Source organism: Meleagris gallopavo, chromosome 9, assembly GCF_905368555.1.
Source record: "Meleagris gallopavo chromosome 9, MGAL_WU_HG_1.1, whole genome shotgun sequence".
NCBI lineage: Eukaryota > Metazoa > Chordata > Aves > Galliformes > Phasianidae > Meleagris > Meleagris gallopavo.
The window spans coordinates 9,338,921-9,362,270 of record NC_139412.1 but is presented as its reverse complement, the minus strand read 5'-3'; the positions used below and the strand labels follow the sequence as shown (position 1 = coordinate 9,362,270).

Genomic DNA, 23,350 nt, shown 5'->3' with positions numbered 1-23,350 from the left:
CTTTGTTTAGGGAGCATTTGTGGTAAACAGTTTCAGGACATTAAACAACCCCAAATTAATTACTGGGATTTCTGAATGCTTTGAGTTAAAAACATAGCAAAGCGCTTTGCTGTCTTGGGACCAAGTTTGTTTTTAGGGTTACTCTTCATCATCAGGTTTGTCAATATCTTCTTTCACACTGGATACAAAAAGCTCATCTGCCATACACAGTACTGCTATAGCACAGTAGCATGGACTTGAGAAACACTTCAGAAATTTCAACTAAGTCAATGCCTACCTCAGTGAAAGTTCTGACTGATGTGCCCCAAGGACAAAATAGTGAAGGTTTCAAACTGTTTCCACTTCCAATTATAACACCTTATTTCAATTATAATAAAAAAATATATTTTTAAAATTGGAATTCTTTTATTTATCTTTGGTTTCATCTTGATTACTAAAGGATAAGGTTTTGGCGTGGAGATTCTTTCAGCTTTTTTGCCTTTTTGACATTCTTGAAGAAACTGTACTTCTCAAGACTTTTAAGAGCAGTGAAGTTTTTCCATCAGGAGAAATTTTAAAGGACTCCACTGAATTACATTTAGCAATATGTGCATGCCACCATTCGGACAACAAGAACTGTAAATGATAAGCTAAATTAGTTTGAATATGGGTTAGTATATTAGACCCAGACAAGAATAACATAAGATCAACATGAACCAGCTTCCATTTCTAGTGAAATCAGTCATGGAAAGAATAGAAGAGTTATGTCCCACCTTGTTTCACTGGTGTCAGTTTACTTCTGACTGGTTTAATTTTCCCTGGATCAATGGTATTTCCACTTCGGTTCTGTGCATTTGAGCCTGAGGAAGATGGCTGGACTTCCACTTCACCAGTGGCTGAACCCAGAGGTTCCTCTGTTGTATCTGAAACTTAAAATGGGATACCATTAGCTCAATAGAGTATCTTTCATCCTCTATTTATACATTTGAAAAGGGTATCTATTTTTGGGAAGTTCTGTAGCTAGTCAGTGGCCTAAAAGCCAGGAGGTTAGTCTCACTAAGCTGCCTCTCCAGTCAGGAAGAGACATAGATTCTTCCACAGTGTAACCCAAAGTAACTTAATGTATTTGTAGTTGCTATACGAAGGAAGCCTATGTACAGGAAGTCCAAGCTCAACTAATTCTTAGCAAAGACAGGCCAAGTTACTTTATTCTCTGAACCTTACCAATAACTTACCAACAGAGGGTCACGTTCTGTTAACCTGATCTACAGACCACGTATTTACATGACTTTGCTACTTGCTTGTTCAACAGGTAAGTTTTGCATGTGTCTCATGAATATAATATTTCAACTGAATATTAAATATCCTTCAGCTTCTTCATCATTTTGCAGACAAGCTGCTACAGGAGAAAGGAGGCATAATAGAAACTTTCTCACCATGAGATGAAACTGAAGAGCTGGTCCTAGTCAAAGGCAATGAGGTATTCAGGTTGGTTTTAGGTTGAATCTTCATTTGCTTCTGTTTCCCTTTTGGACTGAAGACACAAAACACCCCAAAGAGATAAAACTGTTTATACCAAAGGAATCAAAGACGACAACTTCCCCTGCAAGATGCCTTGGATTTTTTTGCATAAGAGTCATAAAACTAACGATCTTTTTCCCCTTGGTGCCTGCAAAGATGTAGTAACACTAAACTTAGTTACAATATCCTGTTTGACAAAGGCATTTGAGTTTTTAAGCGCAAGGCATGTGAGGGTTTTTTTTTTTTTCATCTCACCTTTTGAAACTGGAATACTCAGTTTTTATAGATAACGTATCATACAGAAGTCAATGAAGTGTTAACACAGTATTTTTTCAACCTTTATGAAACAACGGCAAAAATAAATTTGGTTTTCCATTTTATCCAGAGGGATTACTTCTAATTCCATAGACTTACACTTAACAGAATTAGGCACAAACATGAAGTGAGCATGGGATTTGTGTTCATGATTTTACCATCCAAAAGAACAACTGTATCAAGAAACAAGCAATACCATTACTGGCTGCCTATTTACAAAGGTTTGTCTACTACTGTTATAATGTGTCTCAAATGATACTGATAGCACATCTTACTAGTATTATGTTACCTAGAGGCTCTGCTAGTTGATGGTGAACTGCTGCTGCTTCTCAGTCGTTTTCGGTACTGGAGCCTTTTCCTCCTCTGGCATTGCATTGCTGACTTGTACTCAGAGATGATATTCTTCATATGATTTTCAAATAAGGCAGATAATCGAAGTGTCATGCTATAAATCTAGGGTGAGAAAGCATGGCCATACTTATCAGAACTTCACTAAATAGAAGATTAGCAAAAAAGTATAAAAAACTACCTAGACATCAGCTTCTCAGTGCAAAAGAAAAGTTCATGGCGACTTCAACTACAAAGCTCTTTACAGATAATTTCCATTCATGAGATAAGTTTATTCTTATGACAGAAAGTGTTTATGCTCCATTCTTAATCACCATAGAGCATGGAAGCAATCCATAAAATAACTTGAAGTACCAAGGGGAAAAAAAAACAGCAAGTTTGTTGTCCCCTCATCTAAGCTTTTGGCTATAATTCCCTAATGAAGAGTCCTTACACTCATCCCTTTAGAACTGCAGAGAAAAGCTACCTGATGCATCTTCGCTCCTAATTTTTGTAAGTCAGGTATCAAAATCTTTAAGCTATTTCCCTGTCTTCTTTCTAGACCACACCTCTGACTATCCTCATTCCTAAATTCACTCATGTCTCTCTCTGTATTTCAGACTATTTACTTCTGTTCAAAATTTTACTTAGAATGTTTTTCACATATAATTGTGTAAACTCATAGTTCAAACAGTATATACAAAAACAAAATTTATTTTCTCTCTCATGTCTATACTCCTCTGTTGCATACAGTCTTATGGATGTCACATAAATACCATCAAGACAACAGGATCAATATCTTATACCTCTTCCCATTTCTTGCAGTCTTTCTGAATACCAAACTTCTTTGACAAGGAGTTTTCTTTCCATTCACACAACTTAATTCCTGTCCCCTGGCTCTTACATTGCAGCAATGTCTCCTTAGCTCTGGCATGTACTGTCCTGCCCTTCTTGCCTCCACTTGGGATGCTGTTGCCAAGACAGTAAAACAAACTAGAAAACCTCAGGATGTTGACACACATTTGGTAGCTGATGAACCTACAGTGGCAGAAGGCCCAGCTGTGTGCCCCAGCCCTCCCACAACGATCATCCCACTGAGGCACTTCACAGCGTTTAAGCAAATGGATATTGATGGACCACTTTATTAAAATAATTTGGGAGTTGACTCACAAGCTGCTCAGTTATAAATACACGAGGAAGTTTCCCAGGGGGTGCACAGCAGTAAATAATGCACCACCAAGCTTAATTTGACGTCAAGCACATATAAAACACCCTCAAATCACCTGTCTTGTTGTGACTCTCCACTAATATTCTCTCTACTCAAGCAAGCAAAAAATTACTAGTCTTTATCTTCAGAGCTTACCCCAACCCACCTGACATCCTTCACGTACTGTATTCATGCAAGGCCAAGATCTTTGTAAAGAAGAAATTTAAATTTTTACTTACTCGAGACTTTTTATTAGGAGTGTAAGCTTTAGAGTTGCAGAATATTAAACGAATATCTTTGTAGAATTCCAAGGGACTAGTGTAATTCCCTGCTTCCAAGGTTTCTTTCACAGTGCTGAAGTCCATAGGAGTGTCAACAATATCTCGGTAATCCTACAAGAACATTCAAGAATTAATAAAAGCTGATAATAACAATGTCTATGACAATTGAAAACATCTAAATTATCATCCACAACAATGGCTGTCATGTAATTATCTTCACTTAGGACAGAGATATGAGAGTTACTGCAGATAGTTCTCTGAAAACATTGGTGCATTGAACATGATCAATTCCAGCTAATAAAAGGGAAGATTAGAAACATGTTCAATGTGGAACTTTATCAAAGGATGAACATCAGCTTGTTAAAACTTTGAGTATGGAAGTTGTTCTTACAGGATAGGAGAAGAGGTCCACTGGCTGTCTAAAAGGCTCAGAGTCCTCTCTTTCGTAAATCAGGTTTAACAACTGCTTGCATTGCTCTTTCCAAGCATCAGGACTTCCTTTCACAGGCTGTCTTTTTATTCGTCGTCTTACCTGCTGGGAAACAGATATATTTAATCATCTTTCAAAATATTCAGAATTCCCACTTTAAGTTCCTATTAATTTACTAGCGTTCTGATTTGAAATAGATTTCCATAATTAAAAACAGAACTGCAAGAAGTTAAAGCGTAGCTTTAATAATAATAATGGCACAACTATAAGCAATATGCAAAAATGCAGAAATATGCTTATTCTGGCAATAGATAATTACTCAAATCCATACGAAGTACACAATATTTCAGATTCAAGCCTGCTATTGTTGTCACTTTTCCCTCAATTCTGATTGCAAAGTGAATTTGTTCTAGATATCCTTCAGATCAAACAAACAAACAAGATTCTTCAGCAATTAAATTTTCCTGGGCAACAACATTCTTAGTCTAGCAGCACTGACATATATACAACCAAATTCACACTGTTTGAACTCCAGACTATAGGCTGATGAAAGATTTAAACTATTTCAGAACTAACTGACTATTTTAGTACCTGTTCTACCTGTCTTCGTAAACTAAATCAACCAAAAAGATTTACTCACTCGTCGTTTTCCAGAGGAAGTTCCTGGAGCATCTGAATCTACATCTACTTCTGCCACCTAAAGGAAAAGGTGATGATTACACACATGAAAGCTTGTGTGAACACAGAGCAATGGAAACAAGCAGGGTTACAACTACATAACAGCTAATACAGTTACAAACTACTCAAATGAAAAGACAGTTTTGAGCAAAACAGAAACCAGTTTTAAATCAGAAGTTACGTAACTTCAGGTTAGAAGGTAGAAAAAAAGGTAGAAAAGCCACTGCATCTCTTTTCCATCCCAAATTTGCTTCCACTGAAATCATATGTAAGTATCTGAGAAATATTAGTGGCTTGTTTTCAGTCCTTGAGAATTCAGCTAAGTCTCAGTCTTGCTGAGCTATATACCTCTGCCTAAACGTTCGTGCCATTAGCAGCTGTACCGAGTTTACTCTGACTTCATGCAGTCTCTTACATTAAATTCTGCATCTTTTTTCAGATACTGAACTTAAAAAAAATGTAAGTTCTCACAATCGTACTTAATGGTCTTACCTCTTCCTCTTCATCAGTACTGCTCAGGTCTTCTGCTTTCACCTTATTATATATATCTAATATATCTGTACAACTCTGATCCCTGTAGAGCAATAAGAAAAGTAAAAATACATAAGTGAATTTCTTAGAAACTCAAGACATCAGGTCTATGGAGATGACAAAAGAAATGCCTACCCAATGAAACGAAGTAACACATCTGTTACGATTTTGGCTGCTTTGACTATAGGACTGTCTGGCTCATTGAAAGTCCTGGCATTGTGTTCAATGTATCGTACCTCCCACATCAGTGCAGAGATTCTCCTGAAACAACAACAACAACAACAAAAATGAAAGGGATGGAGTGGAAGGGGTACACCATTCACCTTCTGATTTCAGTAGATTTACTGAGTTAAAAATAAAAAAATAATAATAATAAAAAAATAATTCAAGTACATAAGAAACAGGTTGTCAGAGACAGAAGTAAGTGGTTTCTGTTCAGACACTGCTTTCTGCCCCATTAAGTATGCAGGCTGAGCTAACTTTGTGAAGGAAAGATATCCCTCTTCAAATCAGCAGTGAGTGGAAAGAAAAGAGGAAACAAACCTACTGAAGAAGATTGCTGTCCCCTCTCAGTTAGAGAAAACCTTGCAGATAAAGAGGTCCCATAGGGAAAAGAGCATTATAGAAAAAGATATTAGCTATAACCACATTAACTGAAAAAAACTAAGACTTCTAGTTTAAAGCACTATTTAGCCCAATTCTAGCAACTGCAGCACTAGATAAGTATCTGGTTCAAAGGCAGCAAAAATACAGATCAAATACAGTCTACCTACAGTGCATCCAGGGACTAAGACTCTGAATGTGTAACAAAAAGGACATTCCAGATCCAGACACATCAGCTTTTGCCTTAACAGCGTGGCCAAAAGAATGATCATACAGCAAAGACTTACTTTCTACAAAGTCAAACAGAATCTCACTTTATGCCTTCAGTTTACCAAACGTTGCCTAAATAGCATTGCTTGTTATTTAGCTAAACATATTTTGCTCAAATAGTCCACAGAAAAAGTGTAAATTACAAACAAGCAAAAATAAACTGACCTATAAAACCTGTTTTCAAGTCTCCTCCTGATTGTGGTGAGGTCGGTTGGATAAGCAACTACAGTGCAATACATGGGATAGGCACTAAGGTCCACTGGAACAGCAAAGGGATTAGAAATGTCTGAAAGACAAAAAAGACCAAAGTAATTCAGATGCCTCAGCTGATACCAGCAGGAAAGTTATAAAATAACAAGATGCCTTATAATAGTTTCTATGTTTCCTTTCTAAGAACTCAGCAAAAGTAATACATGGACACCACATGACATTTAACAGACTCTTTTCAATTACTTAGCTGAGAACATTTGAAATCCTTCATGCCAATTCCACCGTATCTACCATTCAGTCATGTGCAGCAAATGCTGATGTCCTTAAAATTTCCACCTTTTCTCTCCAAACATACCAAGAGAAAGAAGTTGCTCAATCCCCCGAATTACTCGTTCACATTCTTCATCTCTGGAATGGGCCCCCCATTCTCCTTCCTGGGGTTTGTAGAGGAGAGCCGTCAGCTCATCTGGAGTCACAGGGACTCCAGCACCAACCTCCTCTGGATAAGCAGCTAAACGTGAAGAATTCAACAACAGTGAGCACTGGCAGTGACACAGAACTATTTTCTTTACATATGGATGTGAATTCAAAACACGCTTACTTCCTTCTGGAATTGGCTCCATGTCCCATGGACTCATTTTCTCTCTTTCATTATTGTCCCAGCTTTTAAAAATAAACATAAAATACATTCAAATACATAAATTAAAGCATTTAATTTTTCATCTGGCTTAATATAACAACAAATATTTTTCCTCCCATGCATTCACAGTAATTCTATTTATGCTAGAAGAATTACTTTAGGAATAAGATCATCATTAAATACATGAAAACAAAGCAGCTTATTATGTATTTCAACGGAAAAAAAGGATCCATGTTCCTGAAGTATACACCGAGCACATCAACGTGTCTGATATATTGCAACTATGTAAGTACTTACTGAACAGAGTAGCACTGGAAGGAACTATCAGGGTATTCTGCCTGAAAAGGCTGCTGACTCTCCACAGTTCCAAACCACCAAGCATCATCTATTATACTGCGAAATCTATCCCCTATAAGGAAGAGGATTTTTGCAGAATTTATCATTTCTCTTTTCTGTTACAGGAATTGTAGTAAACATCAAATAATGTTTCCAATGATCACTACAGTATCAAGTGTGACCCGGCCTTTTTACGTTGTGTTATAAAGATGCTGCACATCATCTTACAAATACTTCCCCACAAATCACAAGCCTGGTTCTAAGAAGTCAGGCTGTGGAGTGCTATAGGAATATCAGAGAGTTACAAAACACAAGATCTGTAAATTAATTACAAAATAAAACTTATAATCTTCTAGAATCTTTATCACAAAGTAAAGCTATTAATAGAGTATACAGTAAAATTATTTTATATTAGGATAAGCACTGCTTGAAAATGAATTTGTATACCTAAAAGTTAGAATTTGTTGTGATGTGAGCACTTCTTCCCCCATTTCAATGTCTGAAATATATGATGTTCACAGAAATTCAAAAGTACACAAACACCAAATTTTAGCCTATTAAGCAAGCAAAGAAACTCCGCAAAGCATATGGAAGTGGAGGTCGTTACCTATTTGCCAGTTCCTCTCTTTGGCTTCATTATAAAACTGATGCAGCACAAGGAAGTCAATAACATCTGGCATATCATGATACCTTCGTGAAATAGAAAAATATTACTTCTGTTACCCACAAGCATTGTACCATACGTAAAATACAGTCTCCAAACACAAAAATTCATGCATTTTCTTTTCATGTTTGGCATAACAATGAATTTATGCCATCGTGTCTTGAAAGAAAAAAAAAAAATGGGGAAAGCTTCTACACCTCAATAAAATTTCTTAAAGAATACCATCAGAATTTCAGTTACTCACTTAATGGAAAATGATTCTCCTGTCATTTTGCCTGTGATTGGATCTAGGAATGCAAGCTTCAAGCAGCAAAGTGTAGGGGGCCCAACTTCATATTTAATTCCTACAGTCTTCACAAATTCTTGTTCCTATTAATCAACATGCACAGAACAATATTATTTTAACATGTTTACAATAGAAACATCCACATTAAAATACCAGACCTATAAACAACAAATAAATGTTTCCACTTTGCAGCCCAGGTAATTCCACCCATAAAAGTTTTCTTTACCAAAAACTGAAAATTAATCACAGCGTCCTTAAAAAGAAAACTAAAAATAAAAGATGTTCAGAAATACACTGAGGCACTGAGCAAGATGCCCACAACTTATTTAATTTTTGTGAGAAGACTTTAAGGCACACTACTTTCTGTTTCAACCACACTGATGGCACCAAGAGTTATTTCTGACTAAAGCCAAGGCCTCTCACCCTTGTATAGCAATGTACAGGGAAAGGAAAAGGAAACTCTTTCTTCTGATGTGGAAATTCAATATTAGCATTGTACAATCACATCTTGTCAACCATGAGCAAGTGTTAAGATGTGTATCCTAAGTGAAATAGCATTTCCTTATTCTTTGAAAGGTATCCTAGTGATGTCTTTGAAGATTACAGGTGGAGTCACTTAGTACCTAGCACTAATATCAGGATATATTTCCAGTAAAGCAATTCTTTTCATATGTATATGAATATTAGCACTTATATATGCTCTTTGCTTGATATGAAATCTAAATAAAGCAAAACACAATATGAAAATACTGAGCATTTGGTGCCACTGGACTCAGTAACTCAAAAGTAAAAAGATTAAGAAAAAATAGAAGAAATACATAAGTATAATATCTAGCCAAACAATCTATAATACTTTCATTCTGTTAAAACATGTTGTAATATAATGTCAAGCTCTTCCAAGAATTACCATACACAATTATACGTTAACTACATCTTGTTCAAGGAAGCTTATGCATATATTAAGTTCTTTACTTACTTGTTGCAATCGCATTTAAAACAATGAACGTTCAGGTCATTGCAGAGCATTGATAGAACTATAAGCATCTTTTGTGGGATGGATACTGCTTGAGTGAGTTAAGAAGGAAAAAAAAAAAAAAAAAATGCAAAAGGGACCTCTAGCAGTCATCTAGTCCAACACTCTTTCATACTGGCTTGTAATGCCAAGTTAACGCTATCGAGGCATTCAGCACTTTGAAGTATCCATTAAACTTACCCTGAGTTCCATTTTGTTCCATGGTTGTTTTTGCATGTTTATACTGTAAATTTTTGCTTTTCTTACTGCCCGCACGTAAGCTTCATGGCCTTGCCTGAAGTATATGATCTTAAATGAGAATTAAAAAAAAAAAAAATTATTTTACTGATAGTTTTGTTCCTGTATAGACTTTCAAAATTGAGATCTTTAAAAAGCACAGAGATTTGTTTGAAAATGCACAAACAATTCTTTCTATTCAGAAATTGCACGTGCACATAAAGGGACTAGGACAGCTATCTGTAAACATCTGGTTCCCTAAGTAAGCCATCTTGACCATGAGTCACTGAAAGCTAGATTTAATAATGCCAACCAAACAAAAGTTCATCAGCCTAGATGGGAATTTAAAAACTGCTAGAGTTGGAATTACCTCATCTCCCATTTGCGGGACAAAAGGTGAGCGGCGGGGTATGGTATCCAAGATCCACTGCGGGGCCAGCCACTCCTCACTGGGTTCCCCTTCCATTGAAAGCAGTCCACTTGGTTTCTTAAATATATTAAATTTAGAGCACAAGCTGCAATTACTGTGGCAGAGTTACAATAGATTATAAAGCGTGATCTAAAAATAACTATATATAAGGGCAAGCAACATTGGAACCTTCCAAAAATCTCAACTAACTCATGGGTGGTAAGAAACGTTCATTATCAATAAAACAGAAGATTAAGATGTTCATAGATAGACTAGGTTTCTTTAAAAATACACTGTTGGTCTTCCTTAACAATTATTAGGAAAAAAACACAAACAGTTAAAAAATGCATGTGTATTTATGAAGTCAAAAAGGCCCTCATAAATTAAAAATGCCAACCTTTTTTCTAGGTTGTTTTAGTTTCCTTCGTTTTTGCTCCACTCCTTTTGTTCCCCTCAAATTTTCATCTTCAGAACTACTACAGATTTTCCGAGCTGCCTGCCTCGTTTGTCTCTTTGGAGGCTGGAGATTAATCCCAGCATCTGCTGTCCAGTCAGAATATTCACTTGATGAATCACTGTAGATAATATAAAATTGTAAGAAAGAAAACAGCACTTCAGTTTTCACACAATGGAATGAAAGGTCCAATCCTTCAACCTGTTTTTGTGGTTATGTGAAACAGGCATCAGGATTAGGGCACATTTCCATTCTCTTAAAGAACAGTTAAGTGATATCTTAGCAGATTATTTTAACAATTGAAAATTCCTGGTAAATCTAGAAATTCTGTTTGGTACTTACTTTCATACTAATTTGATTCATAGACTGACTTTATAAGAACTGATTTAATTGCATGAAAATAATTAGAAAATCAGAGCACTCTTAAAAATACATTTCCAATTTTAATATCCAAGTAAGACTCACAGTATTAGCTCACGTCCCTTTCAGTCATAAAAGCACAGCATTAAGAAAAGAGACTGTGGAACTTGTACACCAAGATGTATTGACAATGGAAAAATTAACTACTGAAACAGACAGAAGATATGCATGCGTTTCTATCAATTATTTCTACTAGACACTACTAAATGGCATCAATAAGTTATTAGTTTAAATGGGGATTTTCATAGAAACAATTCTTTCAAAATTGTTCTTCAATTCCAAAAATAAAAAGGAAATGTTTTAAGTGGGATTAGGAAAGGAGGCACTCTTCAAAAACTTTCTCATACATATTCAAGTCACCATATTAAAATCACTCAAGTACACACAAGTATTTACTTGATAAGACTCTGGAATTTTTTGTTGTTAACATTTTAAACTACTTATTCTATGACAGTTCACTTCAATCTGTCATAGGGCATCAACAAATCAGTATCTTTACAGGGTTACTCAGTAACACTTCTTCCTGAACTTGCAATCATAGTTTCACAATATCAAAACAAATGTTTTACTTATCTTACTCAAATTACTTAATATAATAAAGAGGCTAATAAATGTACCTGGAGCTGCTGTCACTTTGCCATGCTGCCACAGGATCATCCACAGACGCATCACTTGTGCCAACTGTCTCATCTTCCTGTATTAAAAACAAAAGGCTTCACTTTGAGGCAAAGTTTTACATGTACCATTTTTATTTTCAAGTTACATGGTCTGTTTCACTTGAGGAAGCTTTCTAGTTAAGGACTAATTTAAATAATTCCACAATTTCTTACTTTATCTTAATATTATACTACACATGTAATTCCTGGTGTGAATTTTAACAGTACTTGCACTAGAATGAGTTTGTATTTAAGTGTTTGATTAATAAATTTTGGTGCCTCTTGTCCGTATAGCTATTCTGTATGTTCAGTGCATGCACAATTCTCAGTCTCTTTTTACTTTGCATGTCTCTCTACTAAGAAAAAGTTATATGTAATCTGGTATATTTTAAGTTCTCCTATTGTCGTATCAATGATTAATACCAACATCTCTTTCAACAAATCTACAGATGCAGACAAAATTAAAGTACTGAATCTGATCTAGAATATATGTGCAGCATGTGAATGTCCAAAACTGTAAATGGTTTAACCCAATCCAGTTAAAATTACTTGAAAATATTTCAGATTTCCAATAATACACGACCTGTTTTAATCTAGTTTTGAATATTGTACTAGTATGGAGGTAAATGATCCTCCTCTCTCCAAGATTAACATGCTACAGTAACACCACAAATCCAAAGGATTCAACAGTTTGAATGTTATTTTTTTTAAGTGGAGAAACTCTTGAGCCCTAGCAGTAACAGCGTTCTCAGTACATCTGTTGTCAGAACACAATGTCTGTGAACCAGGAACATTTGGAGGAATCATTGACATATCAGACCTCTGAGGAGCTGTCCGACTCTTCCCGTGCACGTGAGTTTTGACTTGCTCCTTGCTGACTGTGCTCTATGGTGGAGCGGGTCTGGTACGCATGCTGGCGTTTGCGCTGGTTCCTTCTCAAAGATCTTCCACTTCCTGGTTGGTAATCATTCTTTTAACATGTGAGAGGAGAGATAAGAAGAAAACAAGTAAATATTTAATAATGAATTATGGAGTTAAAAGAGGTCTTTTTACAGTGACTATAAATTCTATCCCATCTACAAATGCCAACCAGAAAACCTAGAATTAGAATTGAAAAGATATCTTTTATAGATTCGTGGTTGCTCATTTCAGTGTATGTTGATTTGGGCTTTTTTTTTAGTTGGATGGTTTTTGTTTGTTTGTTTAATATCAATACTACTTTTTAAAGTATCTTTCTTTCTAAGAAGGACTTCCACGATGAAATATAGTTTCTCTAAAATAATACCTGCAGCTTCTGGTTAAGACAAAAGTTGGCCACTTAACAGGTCGCACCTTTAAACTTTCTTCTAATTTCTGCAAGTCAAGCTGAGCATTTACCATGACACTGTTCTTTTGCTTTCCCGGAATCATCCTACAACTGAAGCCTTATAGACAAAGATTTACCATTGTTTTTTGCACGTTACAATATAAAAACAGATAAATTACAGTTACAGAGAAAAGTAGGAGAACCAAAGTAACAATTAGCACTATTGATCTTCTAAATCATTTCCTTTCATTTTATTTTTTAGCTGAGTTCTCAGAGCTGTTTGATACCCAGGTTCTCACTTCTGGTGAATTAACTCACCCGTTGTAAGGTATGGGATGGCTTTCTCTTCTTTTCAACAGTGTATAAACCAATTTCAATTTCACCTTTGGCAGCTCGACATTCTTCCTGGACCCTAATTATACACAGGAAACATCCGTTTTATTCACTGTATCATTATATATTCAACAGACTATAAATTGAAATACTTTTGTGTCTCTTGCCACAAGAAATCTGAGCACAGGTCCTCCAAACAGCGTTCACACACACTTCACTCCAAGGAAACTGAAGTTTATTACAATTAGTGTGAGGTTTGTCTGTCTTTAAACAAAGCTTCAGGAAGACAGAAGAATCAGAAAATTGAAATTAAAAAGAAAAATGTGTATTTTGAACCACTGAAAAAAGACCTAATTGAGAAGAGAAGGAATTACTATTCTTAAACCTTCGGCAGAAGCTACCGCTCTGATCCTATTATCTGAATTTCCAAACAAATCCCCAAAAAACTGAAATTATTTCTGAAAAATCATTTTTTAAAACCTACACTAGGCGTATGGAAGAATCACTAAACATCATACAAATTAATCGTCTTTTCCTATCTCATTTGGCTTCTTACTTGCTGATGCCTGGAGGAAGCTCGTTCACCACTACTCTTCTGCTCCATGCCATGAGATCTCTCTCTGTTGCCATTTGACTTCGGGGAGCATTGTGGTGCATTTGCCGGACCCCTTCAATCTGACCACTTCTCCGGAGACCAACATTTGGTGGAGATGCAATTTCCAAGGCTGGACTTCGAAGAGCTGAGGGGGTAAAAAGATTTTTCTTCACTTCTATGACCAGTTCACAAAACCCAGAATTTGAAGCTTAAAGATTGCAAAACATCTTGCTGGAACACTAATTAGTTGTCAGGTGGCTTTGTCTTTTGCTTCAGATGAAGGTTTTTACATATGGGCCACAGACTACTGCAGATGTATTTGTTTTAGTAATATCACTGTGCTTGCAATACCTTAGAGTTGTCTGTGGCAAGCAGAGAAATAACTATGAGAAAAATTGTAAAGGTGCTTAAGTCACCCTTAAATCAAAACCCTGTCTTCTGTTTAAAGGCTTTTAAGTCACGAGTCTTAAATTCTGTGGCAGAAGAAAAGAGAAGATTATCACCTAAAATAACGGATTGCTACAAGGTTTAACATGTCTCTTGTGCCTGTACCTGTATTTGTAATGTTTACCTTGTGTGCACAGGCACACTTTTTATCAGGTGGCACAACAATGCAGTGCTACACATTCAGAAGAAAATAGACACTGAAACTTCATAATAGCAAAAAGAAAATAAAGCTGACAAAATCAGAATTGCTGTTGTCACTGCCTTCATTTATCTTGTTATTTGGGAAAGCACCAACTATTTCTACATTCTTAAGTATGGCTAACAGCATGAAAAAATTGACTTTACAATTGTACTACCCTATCTAGAGACCTTCAACTATTAAAATATCAATCACTTCATGTATATTTTAACTGACTCACACAAATAAGGTCAGTTCATGTGGGAAAAACATTGACAGTGCAAGTTCTGCAAAGTACCTACATTCATTTCTACTGCCTCACATACAGAGATTCCTTCTCACACAAATACAGGGGCATTTGTACATATTTTGCCAATACAACTGAGGACTGGGATTACACATCAGCCTATCATAAGAAGCAGAAAGGACTTCCTGTGAACTGAAGCTGCCTGCTAGGCCCATTCATGACAACATCAATCCAGATAAAAGCAAAAGTCTATTTTATGCAGTTTCCAGTAATATTTTTCCTATTCCTTCTTGAATTTAAACTGTAAATCTAACATTTTAAGATTTGCCAGGAAACTCTAATACAAAAGTATAATCAGTCATTTAACCTAAAATTAATCTATTAGTGATGCAAATTTTTTAAAAGCTCAGGATGATTTGCAGCAGAAGTCCACAGCATCTGTTCTGTTATGACAACTGCACTCAATCAGCTGCTTCACAGTCAGCTGTTCATATCTGGCTGAGTTTGTTTTAAATTTTTAATCATTTTGCATATTAAAAATACAATCACAATAGCAAAACACTCACCAGGAGAACAATCTCAAGCTTTCTCAGGAAACATTAAGACAGAGCAGACATGTTTATTTTATAAACACTGATGCTCAGCTTTAACACTTATGCTGCACAAGGAAGCCATTAGTCTGTCACAACATTGTATTCCATAGGCATTCTCTAATTACATGCTGTTAACTTGACGTTATTCAGTTAGAAAGTATCATCTCCATAGTGATTAAGTGACATTGAGACAATATAGGGAACTTCATTTTTAGAAACAATTTATAATAGAATTAGCACATTAATAATTCTAACTAATCAGATAATGTCCAGTTAGTAAGTGATCAACTGCACTTTCAACATTTAATTCCTTTGACAGTATTAGCAAGTGCCCCAGACAGGTTAATAAAATGTGTAAGAGCAAGAGAAAGTGTCCTCGAACAAGAGACATTGTCCTAAAACACAAATTGGAACACATTTTGATTAGTACCTTACTGTTCTTTACCTAAAGAAATGACAGAGGTAAAGAGGGGATGCTTACCTCCATTAACAGAGTGAGATCTATTGAGTGGAGGATTTGGAAGAGTTTCTCCTTCATTGATGAGTCTCAAATCCTGCTCCCTTTGTAGCTCTCTGATCATCCCATCAAGGATACTCTCATCCTGGTCATTAGTTTGCTGTCCAATGACTTGTTCAACTACTTCACCATCACCTTAACAAGAACAGGATCATGACTGCTTACAAAATGCTTAATTTCTGATTTATAAACACTATAGAAACAATCAAATTTTAAGTTGTGCTGTCTGCCCTGCAAAATATCTGATTACAGGCCATCTTTCTGCTCTCAGACTTGAAGTAAAGTTTAAAATATTATCTACAAGAAAAACCTATATTTACAGACTTGCACATAAAATAAAAATAAGCACTTGGTAATAACAGAAAGAAATCATACTTCAGTAGGTGACAGTGGAAGACCTCTATCAGAGATCAGCATTTTTCAAAGCCTGTCTTACTTTCCTGCTTCCTTACTCACATACAAGTCACATCAAGAACAACAGGATGATAGTTGAAGCATGCTGCCATAAATGTATGTAGAGGTCCACAGATTTTGGAATGCTGAAGACTCCTTGTCTTATCTCCAATCTAGTTAATCCCATACACTTCCTTTATGCCATGAAGTTTGTTATTCTACCCCTATTCTACCCCCTGATTTTAAACCACTTGTTTCAGAAGAAACAGAATTAATCTTTACAGTACCATCCTGCAGAACTGGTGCTCAATACTGTGCAATACATGTATTATGCATGAGACTTAGACAGCATACCATTAGCTACATAACCCAGCTGAGGAATAAGTTGCTCATCCTTGCAATTTTCTCTCCCTGGTACCAGCCGCTGGAATCTCGTGGGATGAGGATTTCCATCAACATCCACCAGAAATGGAGGAGGCATAAGATGTGGAGCCTGCTGAGTCTGTTCGTCCAAAACATAGTTATTTGCATCACGGATCAGTGGTCGGTAATCTGTATGGAAGAACATCTGATCTGGAATCTGCAAGAAAAGCAATTTAGTAAATAAATGAATGGCCATTTGCAGCTGTCGTGAAGCTTTGGAATGGCTCCCATACCCAGATACCACAACTCCTACACTTAGAATCAGCAGAAGAAATGTTATGACAGAGAACAGACGCCTACCACAAGTGCGTTTTATTATCAAGACTTGATGCAAACATTCAATGGTAAATTATGCCAAGGTGAATTGAAAGAAAATAATGTCTTGCTCCCTTGTCTAGTAATTCTCGCCTACATCTTTCTGATTTAGATGAACAATAACTGCTCCCTTATTTAATTAGTTTTGGTCCAGGGCATGGGGGAGACAACAAACTAACACAACTACTTCTAAGACAAAATGAGGTCAAGAGAGAAGAGTTTAAAATTCACTCAACTCACCTTTTCATAATATTTACTGCATCCAAAACCGAATAGCAGCAGATGTCCATGAGAGTCTGTGCAGGCAAAATGCTGTCCATCTGGTGAGAACTTGCAATCAAAAACAGCTCCATGGCCTTGGCCCTCAATCTGTATACAAACAGAGCATCCCTTTCAAAATCACATTGTGAAAAGAAAATTTCACTTGTGCTCCATCAAGTACTAAAACCTAATTCTGTGAACACTCCCAACTCACTCAACGCTTGCTTTTACTTTTCTACTCAACTATTAAAGTATCACTGACCAATAAAGTCAAATTACTTCTTTGCCCTGAAATTTCAATGCAACTTTTAACGTATGCTCTGAAACAAGAAGTCTAAATTTTATTTAGTGGAAGATACAGAGCAAGCATGTGGCAAAGAACTCATGAACACAGTAGCTCCATACCAGCGGGTTTCACAGCCTCAGGTGAAGGAAGCTAGCTCAGGTCCTGAAACAGCACAGCTGCATTTGCTCAGCAGTGGAATCAGACCAACAAACCTGACATTGCATGGATTTAGATAGATGCCACACAAGACAACCATACTGTTTCCCAGACCACAGCATTGTGTTACAACACAGAAACTTACTGGCTTTCATTGCTCTGCTTTGGGAATGACTACTATCTTTTGCGTAGTATAACTATATAAATGAATAATATTCTGACCTAACAGATCCCATGAAAGACTTGCTGCTACACTTAAACAGTAAACATATTTGGGTGTTGCTTTCTGAAGAGTATAGTGTTTCCTGTTAAATATGCAGGAACTTTCCACTAATCTTGTTATAATATTGTTCACAGCAAGTGCATGATGAAATCCACTCTTGCCTCAAGATCAGTTTTACATAAATGTAAAAAAACAAAACTCCTTCCCTGATTATTCTTACCATGTTAAAGTAATTACGAATTTTTGTTCCTTTGTCTATATCCCAAATGAAAATATTTCCATCATGACCCGCGGAAAGTACAATCCTTTGGTCAAATGGATGGGCCTCCAGAACAAAAACTTCATCATCATGGCCCTACAGTGAAAGCAGGGTAAAAAAAAAAAAAAAAAGAAGTCATGTTTTTCCACATAATATCTCTGAATACACACAGTATTTAGTGTGAGGTTATCTAAAACAGCTCAGTTTACTAGATCTTAAACTAGAACTGCATCTGTACTTAGCTGACATTTTGTCAGAGGCTTGGCATTATCACACTTTCTGCTTCAGACTGTAGGTCAGCACAAAAGGAGGAGAGGGGAGAGGAAGCAGAAATCAGTATTGAGGACAGCTGCAGCCCTTTAGTCAGGGCAGAAGCTGTGACCTCCAAATAATCTTCCTTGTCAGCCAACAATCAGAAGGGCCTAGCAGCACTTTGGTCATCAGCTCCTTTCCTCATGATACACATCCTCCCAAAAAGCACAAGACAGCCGGCATATTTCAGGATAAAACATTGCTTAACAGGAGGCATGAGGTTGCAGCTCAGCCTCAAATCACTTTTAGAGTTCACTTATAACAAATAGGGATTATTCACTCAAACTTTACTCACAGATAAACTATGAAGAAGCTGCCCCGTGGAAGAGTTCCACACTTTGAGAAGGAAATTGTTGACTGCAGTGATGACAGTGGCATCATATCTATCCCAAGCCACCATTGTAACCTTCAGTTTAGTCACTTTGTCCTCCCCAGATGCTACATTGTTTCTAAGAAAATTCATAATTTAAAGAAGAAATAAATCAGTAACTGCATACAGAAACATTTAGCAGCACTAACTCAATGTGAAGTTAGGGAGAGCACAGTGGCCACAACTACTGGCTAATGAAGGAGAATGAAAGAGAGCTTCTGCAGTAGCAAAAAAAAAAAAACAGATACAGAAAATGCTCAGTGCCATTAAGATTTATAGTTCTCTCTCCTTAAAAAGTACAAGTTTCCCTCCTGTTCTTCAGTGACCATCCTCACCTACCATAACTCCTTCTTTCATTTCTATTAACTCCTTTTCTACAAGACATTTTTTCTTATTGGTCATCAACACAAGTAAACTGCGTAGTGAGCAAAAGCTTCCAAAATAAATCAGATTCAGACTTCACCAGATAGCTTATTAAAAATGTAACCATTTGAAATTCTTTGTATTTCAATGCAGAAAAAACCTGCCTAACGGATTTCCCCTTTGTTGATTTTTGTTACCGTATGTATTCAACTAGAAGTCCACTTCAGAAGTCACGTGAGGACCTCAAACAGAAAAGTTCAAAATTCTAATTGAACCTGAGAACAAAACGAACACAACTCATCTCTTACCTGAAAGCTTAGGGAAAAATGCAATATTAATTAATTGCTTTGGATATACATTTCTATATTACAAGAAATTCTGCAAAGCAACTCAGGTCTTGGATTAAAATAAGAAACCTGAGTGTGCTTACACAGGAAAGAAGGTTGTTACAGAAAAGAACCAGTGTCAAACCTCTCATCAACCTTCTGCCTACTGTCATTTGTTCTCAAGTGAGTAAAATAAGCATTAGTGGCCTAAATTCGTTTATCTGAATAGTAACTGAAGAAACTGCCTGTTATTTGTAACAATGGCTGCACAACACTAGAAACTGCCAAACATCCAGATTCACATTCGTGTTATATATTGTGCTCTTCTGTGCTCTTTTTCATGTTTTAAACTCAATGAATTCATTATAATTTAAACTCTATCCCATAGTACAAAAATAAAACAATATACATGACATAAAATGAATACTAATGACCTGAGGAAACTATGGCAGTAACAACTAGAACTTTTTTGAGAGGTGAGAAAAAACAAGAGTTGTCTTCAACACACACACACACACACACACACTTATTTTAAAAACAGACAGATCTGCATAGGATCAATGAGGTTCTATTACAAATCTCCTTCCATGAAATGAACTCTATTTGACATTCTTACCTCATCAATAAAATACTAAGTATTCCCCAACCACTACAGTCAGAAACTACCAATTATTAATATTTTCTTCTGGGGGCTAATTAACAGATAGGGCCATGACATTTTCAATACACCACAAACATGCATTTTTAGTTAAAATTAAGTAAATAGTTTTAAATTCCATGGAAGATTTTGGTTGTTATGTACACAATGGTAAGCAGCATGCTTTGTTTAGTTTGCTTTACCCTGTCATTTTAGTCGCCATATCCAGGACTACACTCTTCCATTCTTGCTGATGATATTGCCATACTCTTGCCGTTCCATCTCTGCTTCCACTGACAAATCTTAAACTATGGGGTGAAGTTGAAAAACAAAAACAAACAAAAAAAAATAATCATGAAATTCTGAATAAGCTTAATCACTGTTCTGGTCTAATCACCCATAATCACCAAATATGCACACACGTACACAGGTAAAACACTTGGAGATGCATACTTGTGTGTATACTCTTGCCTTACTCTCTATATGCCTACAAACAGGCACGTTTAACCTGTCATAAAATCTCGATGAACTGCTACCACAGAATAAAAAGCAGCTACAAAACTTGGCAAGTCAGGAGCACACGTGTTCAAGTCAGTACAGAAGCTAGGATGTATTTAATACTTTTTCAACACTTATTCTTTATATTGTTTCCGCATCTCTGATTTAGAGAATATAATTAAAAGACAGTGAGGTTACAATTTTCATATCAGATTTTGTACAGCAGAAAACAGTTTATATCTCACAACATTAATTACATTTGGTTATAGCTAGCAGATGGCCTTGGAATGACTTCAATGTCGTAATTCATACAAGCTGCACATTCCCTTTTAAATGACATCAGCAAATCCCTTGAGCAGTTCATAGTGGAAGCAAAGAAAAAGAAATTACATGCCAAGAGTCTAGCATAAATTATAATACATTAACTTAGGGAAAAGGTGAAGACAGAGAAGGGAAATACCCACGCTGAATGAAAGTAGTAGCCCTCCCTGTGAAGCTGAATACAAAACTATATCATAAAACTTTGACCATCGATATTACAAAAGTCATTTTTGTTGAGAATTTTGAAAAAAGCTCCTTGAATAACATTCTTTCCCAGGAAAGCAAACGCCTTTAAAAACGTACTACATTTACATACAGAAACAATGATGGTTCACCTTTTCGCAGTTCTTGACCTGAAATTTTTCATGATGATGAAGAAGTGTTTAAATACACGCATGACAAGCTTTCCTGCTTTATCTTTTTTTTTAATATAAAGTAAAAACATGGTCATAACTTTTCCATTTAGCATATGAGTATAATTTTCAGTGACTACCTGACTTAATACCCTCAGTGGGACTTGTGCTCTCACATTCCTTGGAAGGAAGGAACTGTTCATACCATTATATCAGTACACTCCCATATAATTTTCCATGACAACGATTTCTGAGTACAGGTGCAGTTGCTCTGGCAAAGGCACTGCTTTGCTTGGATGGCTCCTGCATGCAAAATTCCTTAAACCTTCTGCCAAGCAAAATAAGGAAAATGAGCAAAAGCTGGCATAAATGCATTTACATTAGGATGTTGGTCACTAATCATAGCTTGTCACACTGCACTCTAACACAGCTGTGCTGCAGAAGCTTGTCACACAGCTATGCCTATAGGACCCTCTCACCATGGGCATCCCGACTGCAATTCCTACAGATGCAACAGCACCCCGACTTACTACAGGTTTAAAAAGCAAAAGTAGTCATCTAAACTAATTAGCTGGAAATTCAGGATCTGCCTAAAAATTCACATTTTTGCAGACACGTTGTCAGACAGAAGCAAATTTTTATAAATAATAAAGCAGACCAATAAAATTGTCCACAAGAGCCAAAGGCCTTATACCCCACTGAAGAGCTGCTCTGTGCTTATTCCCCTTCAAGAACAAATCAGATTTTCTCCTGTCATTTTGGAGGCTGTTCATCATATCATGTTCTTCACTGGACTCCCACTGAAGTCAAGTCAAGAACTTATGAATGGCAAATTCGTTAAAACAAACACACTTCCCAAATTTTTCAGAACTGAGCACCAGAAGAGAGAACTTGCTTGGTCAACATGCCCAGGGAGGGCCTCACAGAAGAAACCATTCACCAAGGAATTAAACTAGACAGATAGCAAAGGGTGGACGATCTCATGCTTCAGCAAAATATCAGCAATGTCATATTATTTGGAAAATGTTTTCAAATTATGCAAATCATTGGCTGCTTTCTGGTCCCCAGCTGGTATAAAAGATGCAGAAAGCGTAGACAAGAAAGGCCTAAAAACTAAAAAAAACCCCTAAAAACTAAAAAAAAACCCACAAAAAACAAAAAAAAAAACACCCAAAACAAACACAAAACCCACTAAAATACAAACCAACACATTCAGAGTCTATCAACAACACTACCAGTTTCAACACGATAAATTCACAATTAAACAAAGAAAAAAGAGTCCTACAAATAACACAGTTCTGCAGTTCAATTTTCAGTTATGCCCAACAAATATTCAGCTGCCAAAGTATCCGTGACTCCTTTCCATCACACTTCAGACAACACACCAATTTCTATTTCTCCTCTCCTGTTTATCTACCTTTCATCAGCTACTGCATGAGGTTGTGGAGAGGATTGCTCCAATGCTAACCTAAGAGCATACTTCTTTGAAAGTCACATATTTCAGAGTTCCCATACTAAAGAGAGGGTGGAACAAGAGTAGCTGAAAGAGAGGATAAAGCGGCATCTTTATCTGTGCCTCCCTACAGAAACATGGGACATCTCCTTTGAATGCAACAGCTAACTGAAGTGCTGCTATCACTGGTAGCTTTTCCACGGCTCTGCCTCTACGCTGGCCATCAGCACAAGCTTAATCTGGCAAGCAGAGGTGTGGTATAGCCACTGTGCTACTCCCTTTGCTTCCTGGTGCTCCAGAAAAATAGGTGGTCAAAAGTCATTACCAAATGACAGCCACACAAACAGGTAAGTACACATGCTTGCTCTTCACCTCGCCCTAACAGGACTGAAATGATAAAGTAATTGGAAGATGAAATCCCAGATCCTACCGTAAAATCTGAAAACCTGAATACACTCAGGTGCTACTGCCAACTTTCTCAGGTAAAAGTACCTTGCAAAAGAAATCCCATTAATGAAGATTAAATCACAGCTCTTTGCAGATGATTGCACTCCAGTCCATGAAGCAAACTTGCTTGTCTGACCATCTATGACTGTGTAACAGTTTTTGCCCTTGCTTAGCTTATGTCTGTTACAGTGTTCTTACTCCAGAAGTAACCCTTCCTGTACTTAACAAGCCTACCTGTGAGGTGAGACTAAAAGGATACAAAATTTGGTTTC

The 23,350-nt window shown here is 36.6% G+C and overlaps 1 protein-coding gene across 5 annotated transcripts in view; it reads right to left on the bottom strand.

The window, feature by feature from the left end:
* Positions 1-23,350, bottom strand: part of BRWD3 (bromodomain and WD repeat domain containing 3) — a 55,219-nt gene that overhangs the window by 6,778 nt on the left and 25,091 nt on the right. For 3 of the 5 annotated variants that reach the window (XM_085230719.1, XM_085230723.1, XM_085230720.1), the window contains 27 exons: positions 20,210-20,314; positions 18,606-18,759; positions 17,960-18,094; positions 17,054-17,182; positions 16,430-16,655; positions 15,647-15,817; positions 13,662-13,845; positions 13,091-13,184; positions 12,287-12,436; positions 11,428-11,504; positions 10,334-10,511; positions 9,898-10,014; positions 9,492-9,599; positions 8,237-8,361; positions 7,936-8,018; positions 7,290-7,401; positions 6,954-7,015; positions 6,708-6,863; positions 6,308-6,428; positions 5,405-5,530; positions 5,231-5,312; positions 4,701-4,757; positions 4,022-4,165; positions 3,589-3,741; positions 2,105-2,268; positions 1,416-1,513; positions 753-908 (listed from right to left, as the gene is read on the bottom strand). In XM_085230719.1, the coding sequence (XP_085086845.1) occupies positions 753-908; positions 1,416-1,513; positions 2,105-2,268; positions 3,589-3,741; positions 4,022-4,165; positions 4,701-4,757; positions 5,231-5,312; positions 5,405-5,530; positions 6,308-6,428; positions 6,708-6,863; positions 6,954-7,015; positions 7,290-7,401; positions 7,936-8,018; positions 8,237-8,361; positions 9,492-9,599; positions 9,898-10,014; positions 10,334-10,511; positions 11,428-11,504; positions 12,287-12,436; positions 13,091-13,184; positions 13,662-13,845; positions 15,647-15,817; positions 16,430-16,655; positions 17,054-17,182; positions 17,960-18,094; positions 18,606-18,759; positions 20,210-20,314 (3,467 nt within the window). The remainder of the gene's footprint in view (positions 1-752; positions 909-1,415; positions 1,514-2,104; positions 2,269-3,588; positions 3,742-4,021; positions 4,166-4,700; positions 4,758-5,230; positions 5,313-5,404; positions 5,531-6,307; positions 6,429-6,707; positions 6,864-6,953; positions 7,016-7,289; positions 7,402-7,935; positions 8,019-8,236; positions 8,362-9,491; positions 9,600-9,897; positions 10,015-10,333; positions 10,512-11,427; positions 11,505-12,286; positions 12,437-13,090; positions 13,185-13,661; positions 13,846-15,646; positions 15,818-16,429; positions 16,656-17,053; positions 17,183-17,959; positions 18,095-18,605; positions 18,760-20,209; positions 20,315-23,350) is intronic. The other 2 variants (XM_085230722.1, XM_085230721.1) reach the window with 2 other exon arrangements.